This window comes from Leucoraja erinacea, chromosome 36 (assembly GCF_028641065.1).
Source record: "Leucoraja erinacea ecotype New England chromosome 36, Leri_hhj_1, whole genome shotgun sequence".
Taxonomy (NCBI): Eukaryota; Metazoa; Chordata; class Chondrichthyes; order Rajiformes; family Rajidae; genus Leucoraja; species Leucoraja erinaceus.
This window is the reverse complement of record NC_073412.1, coordinates 10,166,730-10,194,059: the sequence shown is the minus strand read 5'-3', so window position 1 is coordinate 10,194,059 and position 27,330 is coordinate 10,166,730. Positions and strand designations below refer to the sequence as shown.

Sequence of the window (27,330 nt, the reverse complement as noted above, 5' to 3'; positions counted from 1 at the left end):
GTTACTTGGCACTACACTGGAGCATTAGGGGGAGCTACAATGTCCAAATTTGGGGGTGGGTTTCTGATGAACAAGTGGGGAAGGACTGGTAAGCGAGAGACAGAGGCAGAAAGAGCAGAGGCAAAGACAGAGACAGGTACATGGATAGGACAGGTTTGGAGGGATATGGACCAAACATAGGCAGGTGGCTTTGCAGTTTCCCTTCCCCTCCAGTGGAGTGAGGGATTCAAGGGTCTGTCCCACTTGGGCGACATTTTCGGCGACAGCCTGAAAAGAGGTGGTCGGGTCGGGTCGTGACCCATGTAGTGACGCGCGGTCTCCCTGTAGCCCCAGGATTTTGGAATGTTCAAAATCCAGGGGTGACATTGGGTGCCTCATCATGGCGTGCGCCCTGTCACACGCTGACATATGCTGTCCTGCGGGTGATGCCCGGTTAGTTTTAGGGTTGGGGTTAGGGACCACAGATGGGCTGTAAAATATTCTTCCTTCAATGCACGGATTTTAAACATTAATATATTAAAATTAATACAATAAAATCAATTATGCAAATGAAAAGATGTCTGAATCGTTCAGTTTTATTTTGTATTGGTACGCTTCCAGATCCAAATCACCGTCTCTAAAGTTTCACAGGGATGGATTCAGTGAGTGTAGACTGAACTCCCCTCTCCCTTCCCTCCTTCTCCACTCCCTCCCTATCCTTCTCCCTTCCCCCTCTCCCCCCCCCCCCCTTCCCATCTTCCTCTTTTCTCCCCTCTCCGACTCTTCCCCTTCTCCACTGCACCCCCCACATCCCATTCTCCCTCCCTTCTTCAACTCTCCCCCCACACCACAGCATTTCATTGTTCTGGTCCCAAGTCACATGACATATAAGCACTCCATGAGCCTCCATGATCTTTTCTGGACCCAGTGTTATTTCTTGTTTTCTGTGAGAATATACTGAATTAGCAGAAGACAGATCCACGGGAGGGGAAGCAAAAATGAATCGGCTCCTCGGCACGTCTGGATGAACACGGTGGCGAGAGGCAATTTATACCAAAGCGTTTCTATCATCTTCGATTTATACCTCAACCCGAAGAGCTTGTGCCTTGCGACATTCGACGGTGATTTTTATTTCGCAGGGCAAACGGCTGGTCGGCCGGTTAACGGCAGGAATTGAACGTTGAATGCAAAGATCCTATAGGTTGATTGAGTGTAGTCGCTGGTTGGCCATCGGCTTGAGCCGGCATTGGGCAACGTGAGGTGAGACGGAGCGGGAGCGGCGGGACGTCCGGGGGAGAGAGGGGGGGGAGGAGGAGAGGGGATGAGGGAGGAGGAGGGGAGAGGAGAGGTGATGAGGGGGGAGGAGAGGTGATGAGGGGGAGGGGGAGGGGGGAGGGGATGGAGGAGAGGCGATGAGGGAGGGGGAGGAGAGGAGAGGGATGAGGGGGGGGATGGGGTGGAGGAGAGGGGATGAGGGGGGAGGGGATGGAGGAGGAGAGGTGATGAGGGGGGAGGGGTGGAGGAGGGGGAGAGGAGAGTGGAGGAGGGAGAGGAGAGGAGGAGGGAGGAGGAGAGGCGATGAGGGGGGAGGGGAGGAGGAGGAGGCGATGAGGGAGGAGGGGGGAGGAGAGGTGATGAGGGGGGGGGGGAGTGGTGAGGAGAGGGGAGAGGGGGAGGAGAGGGATGATGAGGGGGGAGAGGTGGAGGAGAGGAGGGGGGGGGAGAGGGGGAGGAGGGGTGAGAGGAGGGAGGAGAGGAGATGAGGGGGGAGGGGGAGGAGGAGGGGGGGAGGAGAGGGATGAGGGGGAGGAGGAGAGAGGATGAGGGGGGGGGGGGGGAGGGGATGAGGAGGAGGGGGAGGGATGGGGGGGAGGGGGAGGAGAGGGAGGAGAGGAGGATGGGGGAGGAGGGGGGAGGAGGGGGAGGTGGAGGGGGGGAGGAGGAGGGCGATGAGGGGGGAGGGGTGGAGGAGGGGGGAGGGGAGAGGCGATGAGGGGGGAGGGGTGGAGGAGGGGGGAGGAGAGGCGATGAGAGGGGGAGGAAGGAGGGGAGGGAGGAGGGGGAAGGGGGAGGAGAGGCGATGAGGGAGGAGGGGATGAGGGGGGGAAGGAGGAGGATGAGGGGGGATGAGGGGAGGAGATGAGGGGTGAGGGGACCGGCCCTGGCGAGTGTGTGTGTGGTGGAAGGGGTGGGTGGGGGAAGGGATGGGAAAGGGGGACATGGGGGTGAGAAAGAGGAGGAGGGTGGGGGAAAAGGGAGGGAGTTGGGGGAGGGGGAAGACGATAAGGAGAAAGGTGGGAAAACAGATGAGGAGGGGAAGTGGTATGTGTAGGGGAGGAGGGACGCAGTAGAGGGTGAGGGTAATTGGAGGAAAGTGTAGGGAGGGAGAGGATAGAATGAGGGAGGGAATGAGTTGTAGGGCAGAGGAAATGGAGGCCTAGAGTTCTTTACCCAGATGATATCAAATGAATGAAATCATTGATCTATTTTACCTCCTCACAGTGCAGGTGGAAGTTACTTGTTTAAGAAGGAACTGCAGATGCTGGAAAATCGAAGGTGCACAAAAATGCTGGAGAAACTCAGCGGGTGCAGCAGCATCTATGGAACGAAGGAAATAGGCAACGTTTCGGATCTGAAGAAGGTTTCGGCCCGAAACGTTGCCTATTTCCTTTGCTCCATAGATGCTGCTGCACCCGCTGAGTTTCTCCAGCACTTTTGTCTACCAGGTGGAAGTTACTAGTCTGGGATAAATCCCAAAGCCCCAATTCAGTTTCCAGGCAAGCCAGCACATTAGTGGGGCAGTGTGTTCCCTGACTGGGTTCGTTGACAGCCCAGCTGGCAGTGCCCAGAGCTGGGGTCTGGGGCATCCCATGGAATGGTGACGCCATCACCTCACTGTCCCCCCCTCACACCCCTTTCTCCTCTTCAACGTTTCACCCCTTCTAAAATATGAATGAGATTTATCTTGCCCATTCCAAACCCCAAAATGTTCGTTGAAATGATCAGCAGGTTGGGCAGCATCTGAGAAAACAAAGACAAAGTTAATTTTTTTTAGTCTGAGACCCTTCAACAACTTTCTAAATTTTGTCAGAGGCTCTGGGACCCGATAGGTTGACTCTAATTCTCTATCCACAGTGGCTGCCCAACCTGCTGAGTGTTGCCAGCAGATCAGTTTTTATTTCAGTTTCCCAACATCTGCATTTTGTTTTCTTGATTTTCATTCCCTAAATATTTGGATTTGTTTGGGTGCGGTAATTTGCATTTAGAAAGGTTTGCATTCTGAAAGCACCTTCTGAGTGTGCCAAAGTACTTTGGAGCAGTGGAGAACCTTTGAGAAGTATGTATTGCAGTGGGACCGCAAGTTTATCACCATGAGCCAGTCTGGAGAAGGGTCCCAACCTTTTTCTCCAGAGATGCTGCCTGACCCGCTGAGTAACTCCAGCATTTTGTGGCTACCTTCGGTGTAAACCAGCACTTGCAGTTCCTTTCTACACACCGCAAGCTGCTGCCAACATCAGCAAGCAACCTGGTGATATAATCTATACATTGCTGTTGAATGAGGGATGTTCTCGGTCGGCTCACTTGGGAGAATTGTTCTTGAGCAAGGTGCCATGTGAGTTGTTTCTATTGCAGGCCGTGCTATGGAGGAACTAAGCCAGGTGTTGTCAGCCAGCTTTACCGTCTCTCAGGACCCCAACAGCATCGCCGCTCCACACCCTCGCCTTGCCCAGTACAAGGCCAAATACAATGCACTAGAGCAAACAGAACGCAGGCGGAAACTTCTGGAAATCCAAAAATCGTAAGTCAGAAAGAAAAGTCAATAAGATAAATGTCAGCATTTAGAGGCTAACTTAACACATACTTTTGTAAATTGTATAAAAATCAAAAATTTCTGGATTGATATTTTAAGAATAATTTCTGAAGTTTTCAATACTAAATTGGATCCCGACTCAAAACTAATAATTCTTGGAATATCTGAACAAAGTTTAACTCTCACAACAAGCCAAAGAAACGTTCTCGACTATAGTATAATAACTGGGAAAAAAATAATATTAAAATTTTGGAAAGGCCCTATAACCCCTACAATTAAAATGTGGATTGTGGAAATGCCGGAGACCCTATACCTGGAAAGAATCAGACTTGTCTTAATGGCCAAACAAGAACTTTTTGTTAGAATATGGTCTCCATTCATTGACTATTTGAAGGGGTAGATTGGTTCAGCACGGGAACCTAACTGAAGCTTGAACTCAGGATTAGATGAAAAGTTATACTTTATAATTTACGAACCTATCTCCAATGATGTATTATTAGTAAATCATTCCATTCTTTTTTTATCTTGACATTTGTGTTTTTTTTTCTCTTTCTTTCTTACTCTCTTATCTATAAAAAAAAACTAGAAGCAGAATCAATCCACAATTGATAATATTAATAATGTACGACTGATATACATGAAATGTTTTTAATCATAATATGTGTTTGCTTCTAATAAAAATATTATTAAAAAGAAAAAAAAGCCACACATCTTTAGCACTTTGTTTTGAGTCCCACTTCCAATGATGGGTTATCTCCTCTTCAGGACCTTGTTCCCTTGTCATTGGGACGATGTGTTGAACGTACCTCTTTGCTTTCATTTCTTGAGTTGGGAATGTACAGATTAACTTTGCACACCTTATTTGTGGTGAAACCAAAATGCATTAAATGGCCTTTAATAAAATCTGACAATGTACTCTTTAACCACATGTGATTTTTTTTTCTATTACAAGTCTGAAATTGTGGAGTACAGAGGCAAATGAATAAATGATGGGTCCTTGTCTTTAACTAAACTAAACTTTATCGTTGCCCATTGTTATGCCCCTTTGCCTTGCCTCTTCGTTCCGTCATATTTCTTCTGGACTTTTTCTCTCACTGACCCTTTATTCTTTGCTTCTCTCCTTTTCTTTGCTTATTAAATGGCAGAGCAAGCCCAAAAGATAAACTGCTTACTTCTGGTTCTTATGTTGCATATTTAAAATCTGTCATCTCCAACCTTTCTCTGTTTCAATGAAAACCTTTTGGTCTGAGATGTTAACCCTGGCAGTCTGTTGATGACTTCCAGTATTCTCTATGTTTATTATAAAGGCACTTGAATCTACCTTCACCTTCTGCCCAGTATCTATTCCTCCATTAAATCACATGCCCTGGTTATTGCAGAACCATCCTATCACCAACTAGAGAGTGGCCCTGATCTATCTCTTTGAGCACCCTGGGGCTGTCTAATCGGATGTTACTGGGCTATATCGTGCACTAAATATGATCCCTTTATCTTGTATAAGAAAGAACTGCAGATGCTGGTAAAATCGAAGGTAGACCCAAAATGCTGGAGTAACTTGGATTAGGCAGCATCTCCAGCTAAGTTACTCCAGCATTTTGTGTCTACCTTCGATTTTACCAACATCTACAGTTCTTTCTTACACACCCCTTTATCTTGTATCTGTACACTGTGGGCGGCTTGATTGGAGTCATGTATAGTCTTTCCATTGACACGATAGCATGCAATAAAAATGTTTTTTGCTGTAACTCGGTACACATAACAATAAATAAACTAAGCTAAAACTAAACACAAGAAACGACTTTTGCCAGAATCTTGAGCAAAACACAAAATGTTGGAGAAACTCAGCTGGTCAGGCAGCATCTGTGGAGGAAATGGATAGGCAATGTTTTGGTCAGGATGCTTCCCGAGTGCTGACAAAGGGCCCCGACCCAAAACGTCATCCATTCATCCGTCCATGTCTTCTATTGATACTGCCTGACCAGCTGAGTTACTCCAGCACTTTATTCTCTGGCCATTGTCCTTCTGTGCAAAAATGACAGTTTAATTTGTTTTAGGAGCCAAATTCCCATTCGGCCCATCAAGTCTACCCCGCCATTCGATCATGGCTGATCTATCTTTCCCTCTCAAACCCCATCTCCTGCCTTCTCCCCATAACCCCTGACTCCATCCTAAAAATATCAATTTTCGATGTCGCATCACTGGTTATACAAAAATGGCATTTTGGTCTGTCCTAAGATATTTGACTTGATGAATGCAAGTCCTTTCTCCGTTGTGTTGTATTTACGCTTTTCACTGCAGTGACGTCGTACTCATTCATTCTTTTCTGTATCAAAGGCAGCGGCTGAATTACGTTAATCATGCCAGACGCCTGGCTGAAGATGACTGGACGGGAGGAGACGACAGCGAGGAGGAGTCCAAGGAGAAGGAGGAAATGGAAGTAGAGGTGGCGAAGAAGAAACTGCCCAAACGTTATGCAAACCAGGTGAGAAATTGTTCCGATGCAGGTGCACCATCAATTTTCAAGCACGTATTCAAGAGAGAGTTAGATATAGCTCTTAGGGCTAACGGAATCAAGGCATATGGGAAACGGGGTACTTACTAATTTTGGATGATGACATTGAATGGCTCGAAGGGCCGAATGGCCTAGTCCTGCACCTATTTTCTATGTTTCCAGCAGCTCATTTAATCCGGACAAAATTATGAGAACGCATTTGAAATCCCCACGGAAGTCTTCCTGAAAATATGGCGCCTAGACCGGGTGAGGCAGGCGATTTCGACCGCATCGTGACTCAGTGCCGATCAGCGGGTTGAATTTGCCGACTTGCGGCCGGGGCTCTGGAACTCCGGCCCAGCCGGAGCCGGTAGATCCGCTCCCATGGCCGACTTCTGCAGCCAACTTTGTGGGCCGTTGTCTCGATGGCCTAGGCGGACCCTTCCGGTATCATTCAACTCATCGCAGATGCTGTGACCTCTGTTGGTCTGGCAAAACGGACAATCCAGAAAGGCTCTGGATCCGAGGAAGATGGAAAATCGGTGCTGGACCTATAGTCACTTTCCAACTGTGTTTGCCAAGGAAAAGGGTGCAGGTACCAGCAACATCCTGTGGATGTGGACAATAGTGGAATTGCCACAATATTCCCATTCGCAATCCCTTTGCTGATCTCTGTACGTCCATGTTAACTGCAAAGATGAACAGTATAACAGGTATTTTAAAAAGAGAATGGAAAGAGTGCAGATTATGGTGTTGCAGCTGCAGAGAAAGTAAAGATTTTTTTTAAAAGTGCAAGGCTGCAAAGAGGTAGACTGGAAGATGGTGAAGACATCCATAGATTATGAGAGGTCCATTCAGGAGTCTGATAACAGTAAGGGGAATAAGGTGTTCTTGAATCCAATGGTACGTGATTTCAAGTTAGTCAAGTCAAGTTTATTTGTCACATACACATACGAGATGTGCAGTGAAATGAAAGTGGCAATGCTCGCGGACTTTTGTGCAAAAGACAAACAACAAAACAACCAAACAAATTATAAACACAATCATAACACACATATTCTTTTTACATAATAAATAATGGAAGGAAAAACGTTCAGTAGAGTTAGTCGCTGATGAGATAGGCGTTTACAGTCCGAATTGCCTCTGGGAAGAAACTCCTTCTCAACCTCTCCGTTCTCACAGCATGGCAACGGAGGCGTTTGCCTGACCGTAGCAGCTGGAACAGTCCGTTGCAGGGGTGGAAGGGGTCTCCCATGATTTTATTTGCTCTGGAGTTGCACCTCCTGTTGTATAGTTCCTGCAGGGGGGCGAGTGAAGTTCCCATAGTGCATTCGGCCGAACGCACTACTCTCTGCAGAGCCTTCTTGTCCTTGGCAGAGCAATTCCCAAACCAGATGGTAATGTTCCCGGACAAGATGCTTTCCACCGCCGCTGCGTAGAAGCACTGGAGGATCCTCGGAGACACTCTGAATGTCCTCAATTGCCTGAGGTGGTAAAGGCGCTGCCTTGCCTTACTCACGAGTGCTGAAGCGTGTGATGCCCATGTCATATCCTCGGAGATGTGGACTCCCAGATATTTAAAGATGTGGACTCCCAGATTTCGAGCTTTTTGTATCTTCTTCCCGACGGGAGACGGGAGTGTGGCAGCATGAAGCAGAGTCGACTGGGCTCCTTCGGCACTTCACTGACTTTTCTAGGGCAGAGCAGTTGCCAAACCAGACTATGATCCATCCCATTAAGATGATTTCTAAGGTGCATCTGTAGAAATTGGGAAGAGTCCTTGGGGACATGCCGAATTTCTGTGGAGGTCGAGACGTGAACGTATTTTCTTGGTTGTAGCGTCAATGTATTCGGATGAATATTAATTATTGGTGATGCCTCGGAGCCTGAAGCTCTGAAAACCTCCTCTTCAGCACCATTGATGATCACGTGGCACATGCACCATCCCACTTCCTTAACCAGATGAACCAGCTCCTCCCTTTAGTAAGGGAGATGTTCTTTTCTTGACACTATGTTACTAAGCTCTCTATCTCCCTTCTCTCCTCCATCGTGTTACTATTTAAGATCCAATTGCCAGGAGTTAAGACCAGTCATTGCAGTCCCTTATTTCTACATTTCGCTGCTCCACAGCAAAATCTCCTCGGGTGTAGTTTGAGACGTGTACTTGTCCTCACACACGTCCTCGTCCTCCTCTCTCTGACTGGAGTCCTGTGAGACCCTATCCCACTGCTACCCCTCTCTGATACCCGTTGCTCAAGTCTGAAGAAGGGTCTCGACCAGAAACGTCACCTATCCGTGTTCTCCAGAGATGTCGCCTGACCCAGCTGAGTTACTCCAGCATTTTGTGTCGTCTTTTGCCAGAAACTAAAATAAGGACATTTGGTGGCTGCAGTGCTGCTTCTCGACTGCAGGTGGCAGTGTAGTGTCATGGCCACTGCCATTTGATGGAAACATTGGAGAGACCAAAATAAGGATCAGACTTAATATTCTGGGGCTCCAATGTTTGATTGGTTCTTTGCTCAAAGCCTGATGTGCATTTCAATTATTTGTTGGCCACAGTCTTTTTAAAATTGTGTTTTTCTTTTCTGTCCCAAGTAGCCTGTTTCTACATGAAACATAGGAGCATTCAGCCCATCGAGCCTGCACTGCCATTCGATCATGGCTGATCTATTTTTTTTCCCCTTCAATCCCATTCTCGCGCCGTTTGCATAGAACTTTTGACATCCTTACTAATCCTATCACTCTCCACTTTAAAAATACACAACGACATGGCCTCCACAGTCGGCTGTGGCAATGAATTTCACAGATTCACCACCGTCTGGCTAAGGAAACTCCTCCTCATCTCCATTCTAAAGGTACATCCTTTTATTCTGAAGCTGTGCCCTCTGGTCCTAGACTCTGGAAACATCCTTTCCATGTCCACTCTATCTAGGCCTTCATTAGGTAATCTCACCACCTGGGCCAAATTCACAGTTTGGTGTGACTTCCAGTTCATCCACTGTGCTAGATTTTTACACCAGAGATCCCAGAGAAAACCCACGCAGTCACAGGGAGAACGTACAAACTCCATATGGACCGCACCTGTAGCCAGGATCGAACACGGGTCTCCGATGCTGCAAGGCAGCAACTCTACTGCTGTGCCACTGTGCTGTTTGTCAGGCGGGGATCCCAGACTGGGTTGAAGAGAGCATGGAATTCACACCAGTGTCACTGATACGGGGATGGAGGTGAACGATGTTAGTACGTGTGTCAATAGATCAATGGGGAGAAGGCAGGAGAATGGGGTCGAGAGGGAAAATTAGATCAGCCTTGATCAAATGGCCTAGAAGACTCGATGGGCTGAAAGGCCTAATTCTGCTCCTATGTCTTTTGGCCTTATGAAGAGGTGCGTGCCACGTCGTGTACGGTATCTAGGCTTGTGGGATCTTGGTGTGCGGTGTTTGTCCATGTTGGGGTTTATAAACACCTGCCCCTGGCCACCCTATAGAGGAGATGACGAGGGGGGGGGGGGAGGGGGGGTTTGAAGGAGACGAGCAGCTGTGCTTTGTTTGCCGCCTGTCTAGTCCCATCACCGTGCAACCACCGTTCCCCACACCCCTCCACGTCAGCAGCAGGATTGCTTTACCTTGCACAACCACAACACACCGGTAAATGTATATGGAGGAACTGCAGATTGAAGATAGACACAAAATGCCGGAGTAACTCCGCGGGGAGAGCCAACATCTCTGGAGTGAAGGAATGGGTGACGTTTCGGGGCGGGGCCCTAGAGGGTCAAGTCAAGTCACTTTTATTTCTATAGCACATTTAAAAAACAACTCTCGTTGACCAAAGTGCTTTACGTTGGTGGAGGTACTAACGTTATACAACATTGGTTCATAGATTAAGTACATACATAAATACATACGTATAGCCCTCCCTCAGAGGACGTCAAGAAAGGCTCGAGAGTAAAGATGAGTTTTAAGTCTCGAATTAAAAGAGTCGATGGAGGGGGTAGTTCTGATGGGAAGGGGGATGCTGTTCCATAGTCTAGGAGCTGCAACCGCAAAGGCGCGGTCGCCCCTGCGCTTGTGCCTAGACCACGGGATGTTCAGTAACCCCAAGTCGGCCGATCTGAGGGACCTGGAGGTGGTGTGGTGGGTAGGCAGACTTTTGATGCAGGGTGGGGGCCGTAAAGCCCGTTAAGGGCTTTGTAAACATAAAGAAGGATCTTGAAATTTATTCGGAACCGCACAAGGAGCCAATGGAGAGAGGCCAGAATCGGGGGGTGATGTGGTCCCTTTATTGGGTGCCCGTCAGGAGTCTCACTGTGGCGTTTTGGACCAGTTGCAGGCGGGACATGGAAGATTGGCTGATGCCAGTTTAAAGGGAGTTGCAGTAATCGAGGCGGGAGGAGATAAATGTGTGGATGATCTTTTCAAGATCATCAGACTGGAGGAATTATTTTATTTTAGGGTCACCCATTCCTTCTCTCCAACGATGCTGCCTGTCCCACTGACTTACTCCAGCATTTTGTGTCTATGCACGGGTAAATAACGGCTTGGTTGATAAAGTGCTTGGCCCTGTTTGCAAGCATTTAATCTTACTGTAAAACTGACTGTTTTGGGAATCCGGGAGTTGCGAAGAAAGCACAAAGTAAACATTTCCTGTAAATGGTCTGAGGGAAAGGACACCAGTGATCCTTTGATTGGTCCCTGTTCCTCTCATTGCTGTGACTCATTGCTGCCCAAGGAAAGACAAACAGACTGCTGTTGGGGCTAGCGTGTTTATCGCAGCCTTTGATCCATCTTGCGTTGGGTACTTTATGCCGGTGGGTGAAAGGACTCCCATCACTAATAATAACTGGAGAATGTTTCGTATTATAATCCCAGAGATACAGCAGGAAACAGGCCCTTCAGCCCAACTATCAACTGCTTATTTAAGTTAATTTAATGTAAGTAGGTAAGCTTGGAGTTGACCTAGATCGTGGTTACTTCAGCAAGGCCGGCATGTGGACCGGACTTTGGACTTTCCTTTGTAGGTGTTGCCATAATATGGTGACCGTGCATTTGTGGATGGTGCAAACGAATGTCACTGGTGTGCATACGTGGCAGTAAAGAGCCATTGAACTAACCCTACATTAATTGTTCTCCCTACTTTCCCCATCAACTCCCCCCAGGTTCTCCCACTCACTCACTCACTCACTCACACACCAGCGGCGATTTACAGCAGCCACGTAATCTGACGTCTTTGGGAAGTGGGAGAAAACCGGGGCAGCCAGAGTAAGCTCAATGCCGTCACTGGGATCGAGCAAACTCCACACGGACAGCACCCGAGGTCAGGATCGGACCCGGGTCTCTGGTGCTGTGAGGCAGCAACTCTACCATACAAGGGCGACACAGTGGCGTAGCTGGTGGAGCTCCTGCTTTACAGTGCCAGGGACCTTGGCTCGATCCCTGACTATAGGTGCTGTCTGTACGTTCTCCCTGTGGCCATATGGATTTTTCTCCAGGTGCTCTGGTTTCCTCCCATAATCCAAAGACATGTAGGTTTATAGGTTAATTTGCCTCTGTGAATTGTCCCCACTGTGTAGGATGCGAAAGTGAGATAACGTTGAACTGGTGTACACTGCCCAGTCCATCACCGGCTCTGACATCCCCACCATCGAAGGGATTTAAAGGCAGCCAACATCATCAGAGCCCCGCACCATCCTGGCCTCACATTCATTTCACCACTGTCATCGGGAAGAAGGCGCAGGAGCCTGAAAACCGTAACGTCCAGGCTCAGGAACAGCTTCTTCCTTACAGCCATCAGGCTATTAAACACAACAACCTCATATAAGCTCTGAACTACAATAGACTATTATTATTATTTTTGCACTATTTTGTTTGTTTTTTGAGTATGTGGGTATATACATAAATATATTGTGAGTATGTGTGTATATATACACACTGAACTATTCATTTCTCTCTCGTTTATCATATCTTACTATGTTTACATATTCTGTTGTGCTACAGCAAGTAAGAATTTCATTATTCTATCTGGGACATATGACAATAAAACACTCTTGACTCATGTATGGGTGACGGCAAGTATGGACTCGGTGGGCCAAAGGGCCTGTTTCCATGTTGTATCTGCAAAAAAAGCGTAAACTAAACTGTGCCACTGTGCTGTCCAAGACAGAGGGCGCTGTATTCATGCCCAGGTGAGAGAGTTGCCTGCTTGACACTGTCTTGTTCTCTGTGCTGCAGCTGATGCTGTCTGAATGGCTGGTGGACGTGCCATCTGACCTGGCTGAAGAGTGGCGCCTGGTGGTCTGTCCCGTCGGCAAGCGCATTCTCATTATCGCTTCCAAAGTAAGTGCTGACCTTCTCCCCGCCCCGCAGAGTTGTTCCACCCTGTCGCGTCGCGTGTGAGACTGCACAGGGCGCCCTCCACCCGCACCTTCGTCCCGCTGCAGCGCTCCACTCCTGTCACTGGAGGAAGGGAGCGAATGGGGTGTGAGGAATAGAGGAATGTTGTTGTTGTACTGTCTCAAATACCTCCTCTGGCGGCTCGTTCCATATGCCCACCACCCTCTGTGTGAAAGAATTGGCCCTCGGATTCCTTTTAAATCTACCCCCTCACACCTTAAGCTTATCATTTAGCTCTTGATCCCCCTACTCTGGGTAAAAGGCTGTGCATTCATCCTATCTAGTCCAATAAAATACTCCCAGTGCATTCATCCAATCTATTCTGATAAAAGACTGTGTGCGTTCATCCTATCTAGTCATTGAGCTTGGAAACAGGCCATTCAGCCCATCACATCCAACGCAGGGTTACATGGGATTGGAGTGGATAGGGGAACTGAACTGAGCCTCTCCCCCCCACTCAGCTAGTTTTGGTCCTCAAGTGGGAAGGGGGATCTCTGGTTCGATGCCCAACAGAGTTATTGCCGCTATAGGTTAACAATGGTTTAGGTCCATTCATGGGAGGCAGGGCACCTGAGTGGCACCTGAACCTCCGTCTCAGTGGGGCGTTTATGGTGATATCGGGGAAGTGGGGTCACGTTCAATACTTGAACACGAGGGTTGAGAGTAAATCCTATTGAGTTATTGATGATGTTTCTGGACTCTGCTTTGGACAGGGGAGCACAGCAGCGTACACGCGCGGTGGATATTGCGTGAACAGGTTTCCGTCATTCCTTCCCGGTGGAAACCGGCACAACTCGGCCATTGGCAAAGGTAACCACGCTTCAATCAGCTTTGATCAACTCTCTCCAGGGTTATAGAAATATCAAACAACACCGTGGACAGCACGTTGACTCAGCGGTAGAGTTGTTGCCTTACAGCGCCAGAGACCCGGGTTCAATCCTGACTACGGGTACTGTCTGTACAGAGCTTGCATGTTCTCCCCGTGACCTGCGTGGGCTTTCTCCAGGTGCTCCAGTTTCCTTCCACACTCGAAAGACATACAGGTTTCTATGTTAATAGGCTTAAATGTGCCCAGTGTGTAACATAGTGCTAGTGTACGGGGATCGCTGGCCATCGCAGACTCGATGGGATGAGGGACTTGTTTTCGCGCTGTATCTCTAAACTAAACTAAACTAAACTAAACTAAACATGCTCGATGTGGACCTGCAGTTGTAAATCTGGCATTCTACCATAATTTTACATCGAGCTAAGAGTGTACAATTGTCTTTTATGAACTGACAGCAGAATGAAATTCTTACTTGCAGCATCTTAACAGGCTGTAGTACTAGTGCAAAACAAATCCCCACGCCTGCAGTGTGACTAAAGGCACAGTCGACTGAAGGTTCATAATTGCTGAGGTTAGTGTTGATGAGCTTAGTGGTTGTTGGCAAGAAGCTGTTCTTGAACCTGGTGGTCACGGTTTACAGGCTCCGGTACTTTCATCCCGATGGTAGGAATTAATTGAGAGCGTGGCCAGAGTGCTGTGTGTCTTTGAGATTGACTGCCGCTTTGAAGCGGTGCCTCCTGTGCCTCTGTTTCATGGGGAGGTCAGTCCGGGCAGTATCTACCTCTCTCTGTAACCTCTTTAATTCCTGGGCATTTAAGTTAATGAACCAGGCCTTGATGCAACCAGCGAATTTGCTCCCTACCACACGCCTATCGAAGTTCAATAGAGTATTCGCCGGCATACTGAATCTCCTTAATCTACAAAGAAAGTAGAAGCATTGAGCTTTGTTTGAGCTTGTCACATTGTGCTGGGTCTAGGACAGATCTTCAGAGATACGCGCGTCCTGGAACATTGATTCCATCGTCGTCCCGTCTATGAGGACAGGTTTGTGGATCGCAAAGTCCTCGCCTGAAGTCAACAATCAGCTCCTTGGTCTTGCTGATGTTGAGAGCAAGATTATTGTCCTGGCACCATTCAATCAGATTTTCAATCCCTCTTTTTTTAATCTTACATTTTAACAAGATTGTGCTCAGCTTGAGTGCAAGAGAAGATTCCACATCCCTCGTCCCCTTTCCTCGCCTTTCCTCACAACATCTCACCATAATCTTTAATAAAATTGCTGGAAACACTCGGCAGGTCAGGGCAAAGCTTTGTGAAGAGTTAATGTTTCATCTCAAAAGCCCTTCCTCGGAACAAAGAGACAGGCGGCAATCCTCTTAGAGAACAGTCCCTGGATAGTGCTAGTGTTCGGGGTGATCACTGGTTGGCGTGGACTCTGGGTCGGGTCAAAGGGCCTGTTTCTGTTCTGTATCTCAAAAAAAACAAAACACTTTCAAAACCAAGAGCCTTTCGTACATAGATTCCTCTAAACCCAACATTTAATTTCCTCTAGATTTAAATGTTGATTCCCATCTGCCCTATCAGAATAAATATCTTCGCTCTTGACCATGTTGCTCACTTTCCTGCCCACTCAATTAATCTGGTTACAAACTTCTGTGGTCTCTTAGTATTCCGGCGACTGCTTAATGTCCCCTCCCGATTTGTAGCAGAGGCCATCTTGGATGCATTTCATTGTCTTTTCATCCAACTTGTTACTGAGGTTATAAACAGCTGAGACCCAGCAGCAACCGTTGTGGTATTCCACTCAAAACAGATTGCCAACATGAGAATGGTCCCTTAATTTCGCCTCTCGCTTTTTGATCATTAACCAATCCCATAAGACTGGTAGATAGACAAATGAAGCTGGAGTAACTCGGCATCTCTGGAGAGAAGGAATGGGCGACGCTTCGGGTCGAGATCCTTCTTCACCATAGGAACGATAGATACAAGGGAACTGTAGATTTTGGTTTACAAAAAAAGATGCAAAGTGCTGGATTAACTCATGGGTCATCCAACATCTCTGGAGAACGTGGAGGTAACATTTTTGGGTCAGGACCATTCTTCAGACTGGTTATGTTGGTTGGGGGATGGAAGGGTAGGAAAGCTGGAAGACGGGAGGTGCAGGGCGGAGCCTGGTGAGTAATAGGTGGATACAGGTGGGGGTGGGGGGGTGGATTGATAGGCATGTGGTTGGACTAAGGCCAGAGGTGAGAAGTCCAACGATGTGAAATACATAGATTTGCGAATTGTGAGGCCAGAGAAAAGCATATAGATGGAAGGGGAAGTGGAGAAATGGGTGTAAGGCCAGATGGGGCACAGGGGACAGTGTAAGGAAGGGTTGTTTGTACCCACAATTGGAAAATACAAATTAATGTATGAATGCAGAGTGTGGTCTCATTCTGGCAGTGGAGGAGGCCCACGACAGTATGGGAAGAGGAATTAAAATGGGGAGCAACCAGGAGATGCCACAGACCTTGGTGGACTGAGTTCAACTGTTCAGCCTAATGATCACTGAGTTCATGCTTGTTCTTAGACAAAAGTGCTGGAGAAACTCAGCGGGTACAGCAGCATCTATGGAGCGAAGGAAATAGGCATTGTAACGGAGACCACATCGGGCACACTGGATGCAGAAGATGAGGTTTTCATCATCAGACTGACGTGATATTTTGGGTTGGGACTCTTCTTCAGACTGATTAAGGGTCATGACTTGAATCTTTGCCTGTCCATTTCCTCCACAGTTGCTGCCTGACCCACTGAGTTCCTCCGGCCCTTTGGGTTTTGTTAATTTGCTATCCCAGGTGCTCATGCCATTATCTTGTGTGAATTTATTTTAAAGACTCACTGTGTACATCAGTGCTCCTTCACCTAGCCTACAAGTTGCATCTTCATCACTAGGTTTGTCAGAAACCTATATCACTCTTGTATGTTTAAGAAAGAACTGCAGATGCTGGAAAAAGCGAAGGTAGACAAAAATGCTGGAGAAACTCAGCGGGTGAGGCAGCATCTATAGAGCGAAGGAATAGGTGATGTTTCGGGTCGAGACCCTTCTTCAGACTGACGTGGGGGAGGGGGTGGGGGGCAGGAAGAAGAAAGGAAGATGCGGAGACAGTGGGCTGTGGGAGAGCTGGGAAGGGCAGGGGAAGGAGGGAGAAAGCAAGGACTACCTGAAATTGGGGAAGTCATTGTTCATACTGTTTGGGTGTAAACTACCCAAGTGAAATATGTGTTGCTGCTCCTCCAATTTGCGGTGGGACTCACTCTGGCCATGGAGGAGACCCAGTACAGAAAGGTTGGATTCGGAATGGGAGGGGGAGTTGAAGAGCTGAGCCACTGGGAGATCGGGTTGGTTAATGCAAACTGTGCGTTAACCTCTGCATAGTTCACATTAACCAAACCGATCTTCGGGTGGTTGCCGAAAATGTTTTAAATGTTGAAAATCCAACGGGTCACGCCTATTTGGTCGTTAGTAGTCGCCCAAAGAGTCGTACATTTTTCTGGTCGCCGCTGGATTTTCAACATTTTGAACATTTTCGGGGCTGTAAAGGGCCTCTCCCACTAACGCGACTTTTTTGCGACTTGTCATAGTCGCAGCACGTCGCCGAAAAAATCGCGTTAGTGGAAGAGGTCCTTTACAGAGACCCGTGTTCGATCCTGACCATGGGTGCTGTCTGCACGGAGTTTGTACGTTCTCCCCCGTGACCTGCGTGGGCTTTCTCCAGGCGCTCCAGTTTCTTCCTACACTCCAAAGACGTACATGTTTATAGATTTAATTGGCCTCTGTAAAATTGTAAATTGTCCCTAGTGTGCAGGATAGTGGTAGGGTGCAGGGATCGCTGGTCGGTGCAGAGTCGGTGGGCTGAAGGGCCCATTTCCGTGCTGTATCTCTAAACTAAACCAAAGATGTGACTACTTGAACCTCTTCGCGTCTTAAATACATTTTACTTTAGTTAAGTTAGAAAAATAAACTGATGTGGGTCCTGATGGTTAGATTTCATAGTTTGAGCTTCATGCACATCCTGGATTGTTGGAATTGTTTGAAGGGACTACTACTTGATTGGTTTGACTGTCTTCCTGCGTTTCATTGCTCTAATTCCTGCTCCTCCCTGCAGACTACACCATATTGGACTGCATTTTCAGTGAAGTGGACAGAACATTCTTTGTCTTGGATGTGATGTGTTGGAGAGGCCATCCAGTCTATGACTGTCAGGTCTGTATGAAGGCACTGAGCTTCAAGCCTTTCATTAGCTCCATGTGGTCTCAATGTAAGAAGTATCCTTTTTTCAGAATGGCATCCATTATCAATTGGAAATCCTCAGAATTTGATTCAATGCTGCTATTATTGTCACACGGGCAAAGTGCAGACACACAGTGAAATTCTCTTCGTACAAACAGTCTGGTAGAGTATTGCCAGACCCAAGCACATCCCCGATTAGCAAGTGTACAGAAATACATTGTGGGCCCAGTGGCCTGTTCCTATGTTTTAATGTAAAAAGGCTAAAATTATAAAAACAGGAGTGCTTGCAAATGAGTTTAGATGTTCGCATCAATTGCAAGCTTGTCGCAGTTAATAAAAGGCCACGACTCTTGTGTTGGAAGAACATGTTGTGAGAGACCAATGTAGTAGACAATCCAAAAAGATTTGACAGGGCAGATCTGTGGATATTGGAGATGCCATCAAGTTCTCATGATGCTATTCCACAAGAAGCAGTGGAATTATCTCAGTTTTCTGACCAATATTCCTTTATCAGCAATAGAAACATTGCTTTTGTTATTTTGCAACCAGGACCTAAGCAAATTTGACGCGTCCTTAGTTTTAGAAAAAAACAAGTGCCTTTCAAAAAATAACTTCAGTAATTTGGAATCTGCTGTTGATGTCATGTAAAATGCTAATGATTCAGGTTCTTGAGTGGATTTATAAATGAGCGTAAATGTATTTTTGTTTTATTCTGTTTTAAAAATAGACAGAATTCAGATTTTTTTGGCTTCAATCAAAATTGCAAGAGGAAGGTCCGAAGCTGTCGGAGATAGTGACCCGGAATCCAGTGAGTTCACGTTCTTGACGAGCAACCTTTACATTTATATTCTGGGTCATGGTTCATTTACTTGTGCAGTTCTCAGAAACAAAATACAGTGAGTTATTGGAGACGCAAGGAACTGTAGATGCTGGAATCCTGAGCATAACACAAAGTGCTGGAGTAGCTCAGTGGGCCAGGCAGCATCTATTGGGGAGGGGGGGAATGGACAGATGACATTGGGAGTCAGGAGCCTATTTCAGACATCCTGACCCAAAACGTCGACTATCTCTTCCCTCCTGAAATACCGCCTGGCACAGCACTTTGTGTTTTGCTAAAGTGAGTTATTTCCAAGCACAATATTATACTCCACAATCTCCTTTCAACACTGTCCCTGGCCTTCGATCTAGCCAAGAATAATGGCTTGGTTTGGTTTATTGTTGTCAGGTCTACAGAGATACAGTGGAAGGCTTCTGTTTGCTCGGTATCCATTCAAATCAAATCATACCATACATAAGTCTGAAGAAGGATCTCAACCCGAAATGTCACCCATTCTTCTCTCCAGAGATGCTGCCTGTCGAGTTGAGTTACTCCAGCATTCTGTGTCTGTCTTTATGAGTACAATCAAGCTGTGCACAAGTGCGACAGGTAGTTTAAAGAGAAAAATACCAGAGTGCAGAATATTGTTTGACAGCACGTATCACACTCTCATTGTAAAACAACATTGTCTGCACTCTAATTCACAATTCCACAATGGTAAAGGTTCTGTCATCTTGGCCCTAACTACTTTATTTATTTGCACCACCATGGTGGTAGGCTTCAGAAATAATCACGTTAAGGAACCACAGGTTAACTTCAGCTACATAGAAACTAGGTGCAGGATTAGAGGCCATTCGGCCCTTCGAGCCTGTACCGCCATTCAATATGATCATGGCTGATCATCCAACTCAGTATCCTGTACCTGCCTTCTCTCCATACCCCCTGATCCCTTTAGCCACAAGAGCCTCCCTCTTAAATATAGCCAATGAACTGGCCTCAACTCCCTTCTGTGGCAGAGAATTCCACAGATTCATGATATAACCGGGTTCGAGTGAGATATAACTTTGTAAGTTATAGGAGCAGAATTAGGCCATTCAGCCCATCAATTCTAGTCCACCATTCAATCATGGCTGAGCTATCTTTCCCTCTCAACCCCATTCTCCTGTCTTATCCCCATAACCCCTGACACCCGTACTAATCAAGAATCTATCAATCTCTGCCTTAAAAATATCCATTGACTTGTCCTCCACAGCCGTCTGTGGCAATGAAGTCCACAGATTCTCCCGCCTTCATGTGTTTGAAGCCCAGATCCATTGAGAAAGTGTTGAGCGACCTTGTGACCAGGCTTCCTGTACCTTGAGGGTGTCATTATTCCTCGGTTGTGGCATCCTCAGTGAGTATGGTCAAAGGTCCCGACCCAAAACGCCGTCTGTCCATTCCCTCCACAGGTGATACCTGACCTGCTGTGTTCTTCCAGCACTTTGTGTTTTGCACATTATTCCAGAGTCCAACACTTGCCAAACACACACATAATTACAACACGACTTCCTACCGTTGTGTTCCATCTGCCTCGCGACAAAGGCTAACGCACTGTTTGCCTTTAGTTTAGTTCAGAGATACAGCGTGGAAACAGGCCCTTCGTCCTGCTGAGTATGCACTGACCAGCGAATCCCGCACACTAACACTATCCTACACACACTAGGGACAATTTAGAATTATACAAAGGCAATTAACTTACAAATCTGTACGTCTTTGAAGTGTGGGAGGAAACCGGAGCACCCGGGGAAAACCCGCGTGGTCACGGGGAGAACGTACATACTCCTTACAGAGAGCACCCGTAGTCGGGATCGAACCCGGGTATCTGACGCTGTAAGGCAGCAACTCTACCGCAGCGCCACCGTGCTGCCTGTAACTGGTGGTGCCTAGCGAGTAACTGCGGGAAGCCTGAAACTTGCAGCTGAAATACCGCCTGTTTAAACTCGCTTTGCCGAAATAAGCTAAGACTTTGGCCTGTCTTCCCATAGAGCCAGGCCCAAAGAGAACACTTAGAACATGATCCCCAGTACAGCTAGAGTAAACACTTGGATATGGAACCGGGCCACACAGCTTGGGCTTAAAGTGGCCACAATAAATTACATTTTAAATCTGTTGTGATCCTCACCATCCCTCGCCTCGTGTTTCCCCCACGTGTTAGATCCCCAGTTATTATTTCACCTGGAGAAAAATATTCCTGATGATGGGGGAAGTCCGGAACCAGGGTCAGGTTGCAGCTTAAGAATAAGGGGTAGGCCATTTAGGACTGAGACGAGGAAAAGCTTTTTCGCCCAGAGAGTTGTGAACCTGTGGAATTCTCTGCCACAGAAGGCAGTGGAGGACAATTCACTGGATGTATTCAAGAGAGAGTTGGATATATTTCTTGAGGCTAACGGAATCAAAGGATATGGGGAGAAAGAAGGGGCGGGGTACTGATTTTGGAAGATCAGCCATGATCATATTGGCTGATCATCCAAAATACTTAAGATTTATCCTGACCTGCAGGGAATTTCTCTGTTGCCCTGTTGCCGAATGGCCTACTCCTGCACCTGTTTTCTATGTTTCTACTTTAAAAAGCACAAAGAGGTTTCTTTCTAGTTAGATGAGGGTTAGATGTGGCCCTTGTGGCTAAGGGGATCAGGGGGTATGGAGAGAAGGCAGGTACGGGATACTGAGTTGGATGATCAGTCATGATCATATTGAATGGCGGTGCAGGCTCGAAGGGCCGAATGGCCTACTCCTGCACCTAATTTCTATGTTTCTATGTTGTTTGCATGTGAACCTAAAATGTACAAAACAATGAGGTCCATGGATAGAGTGAACACCTAACTAGCTAACTAACTAACTAACTAACTAACTTTTTCCCCAGAGTAGAGGATTCTAAAACTTCAGGGCATGGGCTCACAGCGAGAGAGGAGAGAGTGAAGAGGGACCTCGGGGGGCAACTTTTTCGCTCCAAGGGTAGTTTGTATCTGGAATGAGTTGCCGGAGGAAGCTGTAAATGCAGATGCAGACCAATTTCCATCCGGGGATGAATAAAGTTTTATTGTAACATCGTAACATTTAAAACATATATGGACATGAGGGTTTAGATGGCTAGGGGCCAAATGCAAGAAAATGGGTCTAGCCTGGCGTGCCAGTTTGGTTAGCATGGACAGGGTGGGCCAAAGGGCCCCTTTATTTGCTGTATAGCCCAGTCGATAAATCTTAAGCATTTTTACTTTTAATTCTGAGGGCAGCTGACAGTCACTGATGCTGTCTCTGATGAAACTTCACCCAGTCCTTCTACACTGACCGGTGTCACTCCCTGACCTGCAGGGAATTCCTCTGTTGCCCTGTTGCGGGATCGATCATGTTGCCATTCCATCAGTAGACTTTCATTGACCTGCTTTCACAAGTTCACATAGGAGTAGTATTAGGCCATTTGGCCCATCGAGTCTACTCCGCCATTCAATCATAGCTGATCTCTGCCTCCTAATCCCATTTTCCTGCCTTCTCCCCATAACCTTTGACACCCGTTCTAATCGTCTGTCTCTGCCATAAACATATCCACTGACTTGGCCTCCACAGCCTTCTGTGGCAATGAGTTCCACAGATTAACTACCCTCTGACTAAAGAAGTTCCTCCTCACCTCCTTTCTAGAAGAGCGCCCTTTAATTCTGAGGCTACAACCTCCCACCAGTGGAAACATCATCTCCACATCCACTCTATGCCTTTCATTATTCTGTACGTTTCAATGAGGTCCTTCTGAACCCCAGCGAGTGGAGGCCCAGTGCTGTCAAATGCTTTGAAGTTCTCCCAGAACCTGCGCTGACTTCAACTGATGATGTATCAAACTCTCTTTCTTGGGCCAAAGTGGTTGCTCTTAATCCTGGCATTTCAGAAATGTGGTGGAGAAACTTGAGTCCAGATTTTCCAGCCTGATTTGTAGAATTACTGCCGTTACGTCAGGCTTTTCTGCTAGTGTGTGGGCTGCACTTTTATACTTTCCCGCTGCTCTGCAAATTGCCCTTCAATGCACGAACTGGAGCACAAAGAGCCGCTGAGCCACTCCTGAATCATAGGAATGTTCCCACACAGGGACTGTTGCTGGAGAGGCTCCAAAGAATGTTTTCTCCAGACCTCTGCAACTCTCCTGCTGTTTCCCATTCATGATTTTCTGATGCTGATGCCCATTCACGTTTTGCTACCCCCCCCCACCCATAGTCTCGATCTGTAATCCTGCCCCTCACTATTCCTCGGGGGAACCGTACCAAAGCAACATTCTTCCGGGTCCTTGTTAAACGTTAAGGGCCTGTCCCTCTTAGGAGACCTAAACAGCAACCTCTAGTGACCTTGCCCGCCACCCAAAAACAAATCAAGGTCGAGGTGACCTGCAACCTCCTACCACCTCCCACCCATATGTTGAAAATCTTCCTTGACTATGAAGAAAACCAGCTTCGACTAGACCTGCGACTAAAAAATTATTGATTTTTAAAACAGCAACCTATTTTTAGTCGAGGCTGGTTTTAATCATGATGAAAAAATAGCAGCAACCTAGATGAAGCTTCGACCACGCGGAAACCACTTTAAACCATTAGGGAGAGTGACCAAAACCTCCTGTGACCTCGTGGCAACCTTCGGTGGCGGACAAGGTCACCAGAGGTTGCTGTTTAGGTCTCCTAAGTGGGACAGGCCCTTAACCCTCCTACTTTTAAAACTGAAGTACTTCCCAACTCTAATCTGTAGTATCAAGTCATAGAGACTTGCAGCATGGAAACTTCGGCTTCGGCCCACATTGTCTGTGCTGTCGTTCAACTAATCCCACACTAATCCCATTTATTCTCACCAAATTCCCATCAATCCCCCCTCATTCTATCACTCACCTACACACTTTACGTAAATGTACCCCAGGTTGGGAACCCTTGCTTTAGACTTTGGGCACTGTGTGCATTTCACACTGCTTCTCATCTGACACCCGTTTGTCTCTGTTCCATCTTGGGGCTTTGTCCCCCCCTCCCCCAATCTCCTAATCAAACCCCCCTCCCCACCTATCACTTTGTCCAGCACCCACTTCTTGTCTGACTTTCTTCCCCCCTCCCCCACCACACCCTTTTTACTACAATCAGTCCGAAGAAAGGTCCTGACCCGACACGTCGCCTACCCAAAGATAGACACAAGGTGCTGGAGTAACTCAGCCGGTCCGGCAGCATCTCTGGAGAAAAAGGATAGGTGATGTTTCGGGTCAGGATCCTTCTTCATTCACTGGTCCCGACCCAAAACATCACCCCATCCTTTTCCCCCAGAGTTGCTGCCTGACCCGCTGAGTTACTCCCGCACTTTGTGTCGATCTTTGGTATGAACCAGCATCTGCAGTTCCTTGTTTCTACATCCCCTCTCCATGTCCTCCACAGATGCTGCCCAACCTGCTGAGTTACTCCAGCACTCTGTGTTTTTGCTCAAGTTTCCAGTGTCTGCAGTTCCTTCCTTGTGTCTGAACTGAACGTTTTCTCTGTGATTCTCCAATACAGATCAGTGATAGTGTTCGGAGATGATTTTGTGGGAATATGTGAAACAATTCTTCACCGAGCTACTCATTCACTCGTCCTTTCAATGTTGGAACACCCTTTGCCGTTCTTTCACTTTCTCTCTGGTATCCCGCCTTAATCCCGATCTTTGTTACTGATAAATGTGTATGTTGGCTATCTTCATCAGTGAATGTTAGGATTCAATGTTAGAGCCCCCACCCCCATAAACTGTCTCCCTCGGATGGTCACGTTGCACATTGGCCCGACACAGGCCTATATGCACTTTACTGTTTGACTGGTTTTATTTTTATTTTTTTATAAATCATGTTTCCCTGGGTATCTAAATTTTTAGTTGTTTAAGTTATGACATTGGGTGGAAGCTGCATACCGAATCTCGTTGCACCTCTGTGCAATGACAATAGAATATATTATTATTATTATACTAGATAGCTAGTCCTAAATCGTTACGAATGTGCTTCCACCTTGTTGTGTTTGAGACTGTACAAGTAAGCAGTGCGATTTCTACACTGTCACTTTTTTGTAGTTGCTGTTTTTTGCTTGTGAGCCAGCAATACTCTTCAAAAAGTGTGAAAGTGAATCTCCCTTCTGTTCACAGTTCAAGTTTGTGGGATTGTCAAATGTGCCGTGCACACCAGAAGCAATTTGCCAGGCGTTGGCTGCCGATTATCCTTTTGAGGTAACCAAAGTCCCGCCAGTTTTGTTGATACCCCACAGCTGCCATGAATACTCTGCCAGCGTCATTGTTACTCAACCACCATCATTGGTACTCCACTGTTACTTTGCCCATGGGAGCCGTTGTTACCCTGCTCTTACCCCATTAGCATAATTATTACCCTGCTGAAGTCCCGTCCCCCCACTCCATTAGCATCATTATTACTCTCCCTGCATCATTGTTACTCCACCTTCACCGTTGGTACCCCGCTGTTACTCTGCCATTGTTGCCCCGCTCTTACTTCATTAGCACTATTATTACTACCGACATCAGTGTTATTCTAGGTTCGTCGTTACTCTGCCAGGTTAATTGTCACTCCTCAGCCTCCATCACTCCAGGGTAAACAAACCCAGCCTGTGTAACATCTCCTATAACTAAAGGCCACCGATCCAAGTCACAAGCTGGTGAATCACCTTTGCACTCTCTACATTGCAGGCACATCCCTCCTATAGTGTGGAGGCAACAATTGCACATTATATATTCCAACCCTATCTTAACCAATGCGTTGTAAGCCTGCAACATGAAGTTGCAAATCTAATATTCTGATAAATCTTATAAACTGAGGGAGTGCAACGTAGGTTCACCAGGTTAATTCCAGGGATGGCGGGACTGACATATGAAGAAAGAATGGGTCGACTGGGCTTGTATTCACTGGAATTCAGAAGGATGAGAGGGTATGTAAAATGTTGAGTTCCTCCTGCTTCTAATGGCTGTGAACTTTTTTAATATTCCCGACTCGAAACGTTGACTGCCCATTCCTTCCGCAGATGCTGCCTGACCCGCTAAGTTCTTCCAGCTCTTTGTGTTTTGCTTTGCTCCTTCCCGCAGGTGGATGGCCTGTTGTTCTACCACAGCCGGACGCACTACACCCCAGGGAGCACGCCGCTGGTGGGCTGGCTGAAGCCCTACATGGTGGGCGACATTCTGGGGATGTCCGTCCCGGCCGGCCCTCTGACCTCGAAACCCGACTACGCCAACTCTCAGATGCAGCAGATCATCGAGCTGAAGAAGAACAAGGGCGGTGGGCAGGACGATGCCAACGTGGGCACGAAGGGGATGTCGAGACCGGGCCGCTACGAACTGGAACATCTCTCCACCCCCAGGAAGACCAAGAGCACTCCCACCAAGATGGAATGTGCAAGCAAAAGCGAAAGCTAAGTGCCCTATCTGTGTCGGGCAGGGTTCCCTCCCCTCGAAGCCTCTCTGTTTATATTGTGGAGCTGCTTGCAACATGAGTTCTCCTTCACCCGGGGTTTCGATTTGAATGAGGATTGTTGGGAGGGACTGGCTGGGGCTGCTGAACGTGGCTGAAAGTAGCCTCGAGGGTCTGGAGAATCTCGAGCTGTTGCTGCTGCTTCTGTATAAACATGGAGGGCTCTTCTTTGTGAGAGGGGAAGCAGAGGTTAAACTCACTGGGAATCCAAGGACAGTCACTGGACAGGGCACTTGAGAACATCATATTTGTGCCAGTATGTGTTTGTACCAAGTGGACACTTTCCCAAGAGCCTTGGATTCTACAGTTGTCTGTTTTTACACAGCAGGGGAGGAATTGGTAGCAGTGTGTGTTTTTATTAATTGAGTTAATTACATAAGAGTATTGGTAAGTCTCACCTGGGAGTGTGAAGTAGATACATAGATACGTTATTATTACTTGTTACATGTTACATTGAGATTCTTTGTTTTACATATCATACACAAGGTATGCAAAGAGTCACCACGTAGAGGGCATTGTATGAGCATGATATTCCACACATCCCACTATAAGAACCTAGGTCAAATCTGTAATCATTTTAAGCTGAGGGTTCAAATTCAATCTTTGGCTACCTGGGCTCCACCCGCACGTTTGATGCTTTAACGGTTGTTAGTGATCATTAAATGTAGCTGCAGTCCCTCCAGCAGTGTCTACTGTCCCTCTTTAGTCTCCTGGCCGCTCCCTCATTTAGCCATGAACTCAAATGCTCACTGGCATTGCCAAGGGATATTTGCTCCCAGTGACTTGTTGAATTTGACGCGGAACTTCTCTCCTTGAAATACCTTTGTAAATATGTGAACCTTCACCTCAATGGAAAGCCTGTTTTATTTTGGGCATTTCTCTCCCAGGCTAACGCTTTTTAACGCTTGATTTATTGCTTTGTGATATACTAACGATGCTTGAATGTGCTGCCTACCGGTCTTGTGACCTGCCTTTTAATAAATCAAACTGTTCTCATTGTCAGCCCTAGTGGACTGCATTGTGTGTATGTGGACGTGTGTGCCTGTGTGTGCTTGCAAGTGTGAGTGTCTGTGTGCTTGTGTGTACCTTCTTGTGTGTGCTTGTGCGAGTGTGTCTGCGCGCTGTGTACACTTTTGTGTGCGTGCTTGTGTGTGTACAATGCAATTACTTCCACAAACCGTATTTCGGAGACCAACCATCATCTTTGTCTTCTGACTCCAAGGAAGGATTAGAGACAAGGAGAGTGCCCGCGGGATTG

General features: G+C 47.1%; 1 protein-coding gene across 3 annotated transcripts; it reads left to right on the top strand.

Moving 5' to 3' along the window:
* The first annotated feature begins 859 nt into the window (after positions 1–859).
* On the top strand, positions 860–27,074 carry snupn (snurportin 1). 3 transcript variants are annotated; one of them, XM_055662652.1, is made up of 9 exons: positions 860–1,100; positions 3,613–3,778; positions 6,125–6,272; positions 12,509–12,613; positions 13,384–13,480; positions 17,645–17,742; positions 18,497–18,577; positions 24,743–24,823; positions 25,688–27,074. In XM_055662652.1, exons 1-9 carry the CDS (start codon positions 1,004–1,006, stop codon positions 26,015–26,017), a joined length of 1,203 nt encoding a protein of 400 aa, XP_055518627.1. In that variant the 5' UTR covers positions 860–1,003; the 3' UTR covers positions 26,018–27,074. The 3 variants fall into 3 exon arrangements, with proteins under 3 accessions (XP_055518627.1, XP_055518629.1, XP_055518628.1); XM_055662654.1 differs by having other exon boundaries at positions 905–1,180; XM_055662653.1 differs by having other exon boundaries at positions 910–1,239.
* The last annotated feature ends 256 nt before the right edge of the window (positions 27,075–27,330 follow it).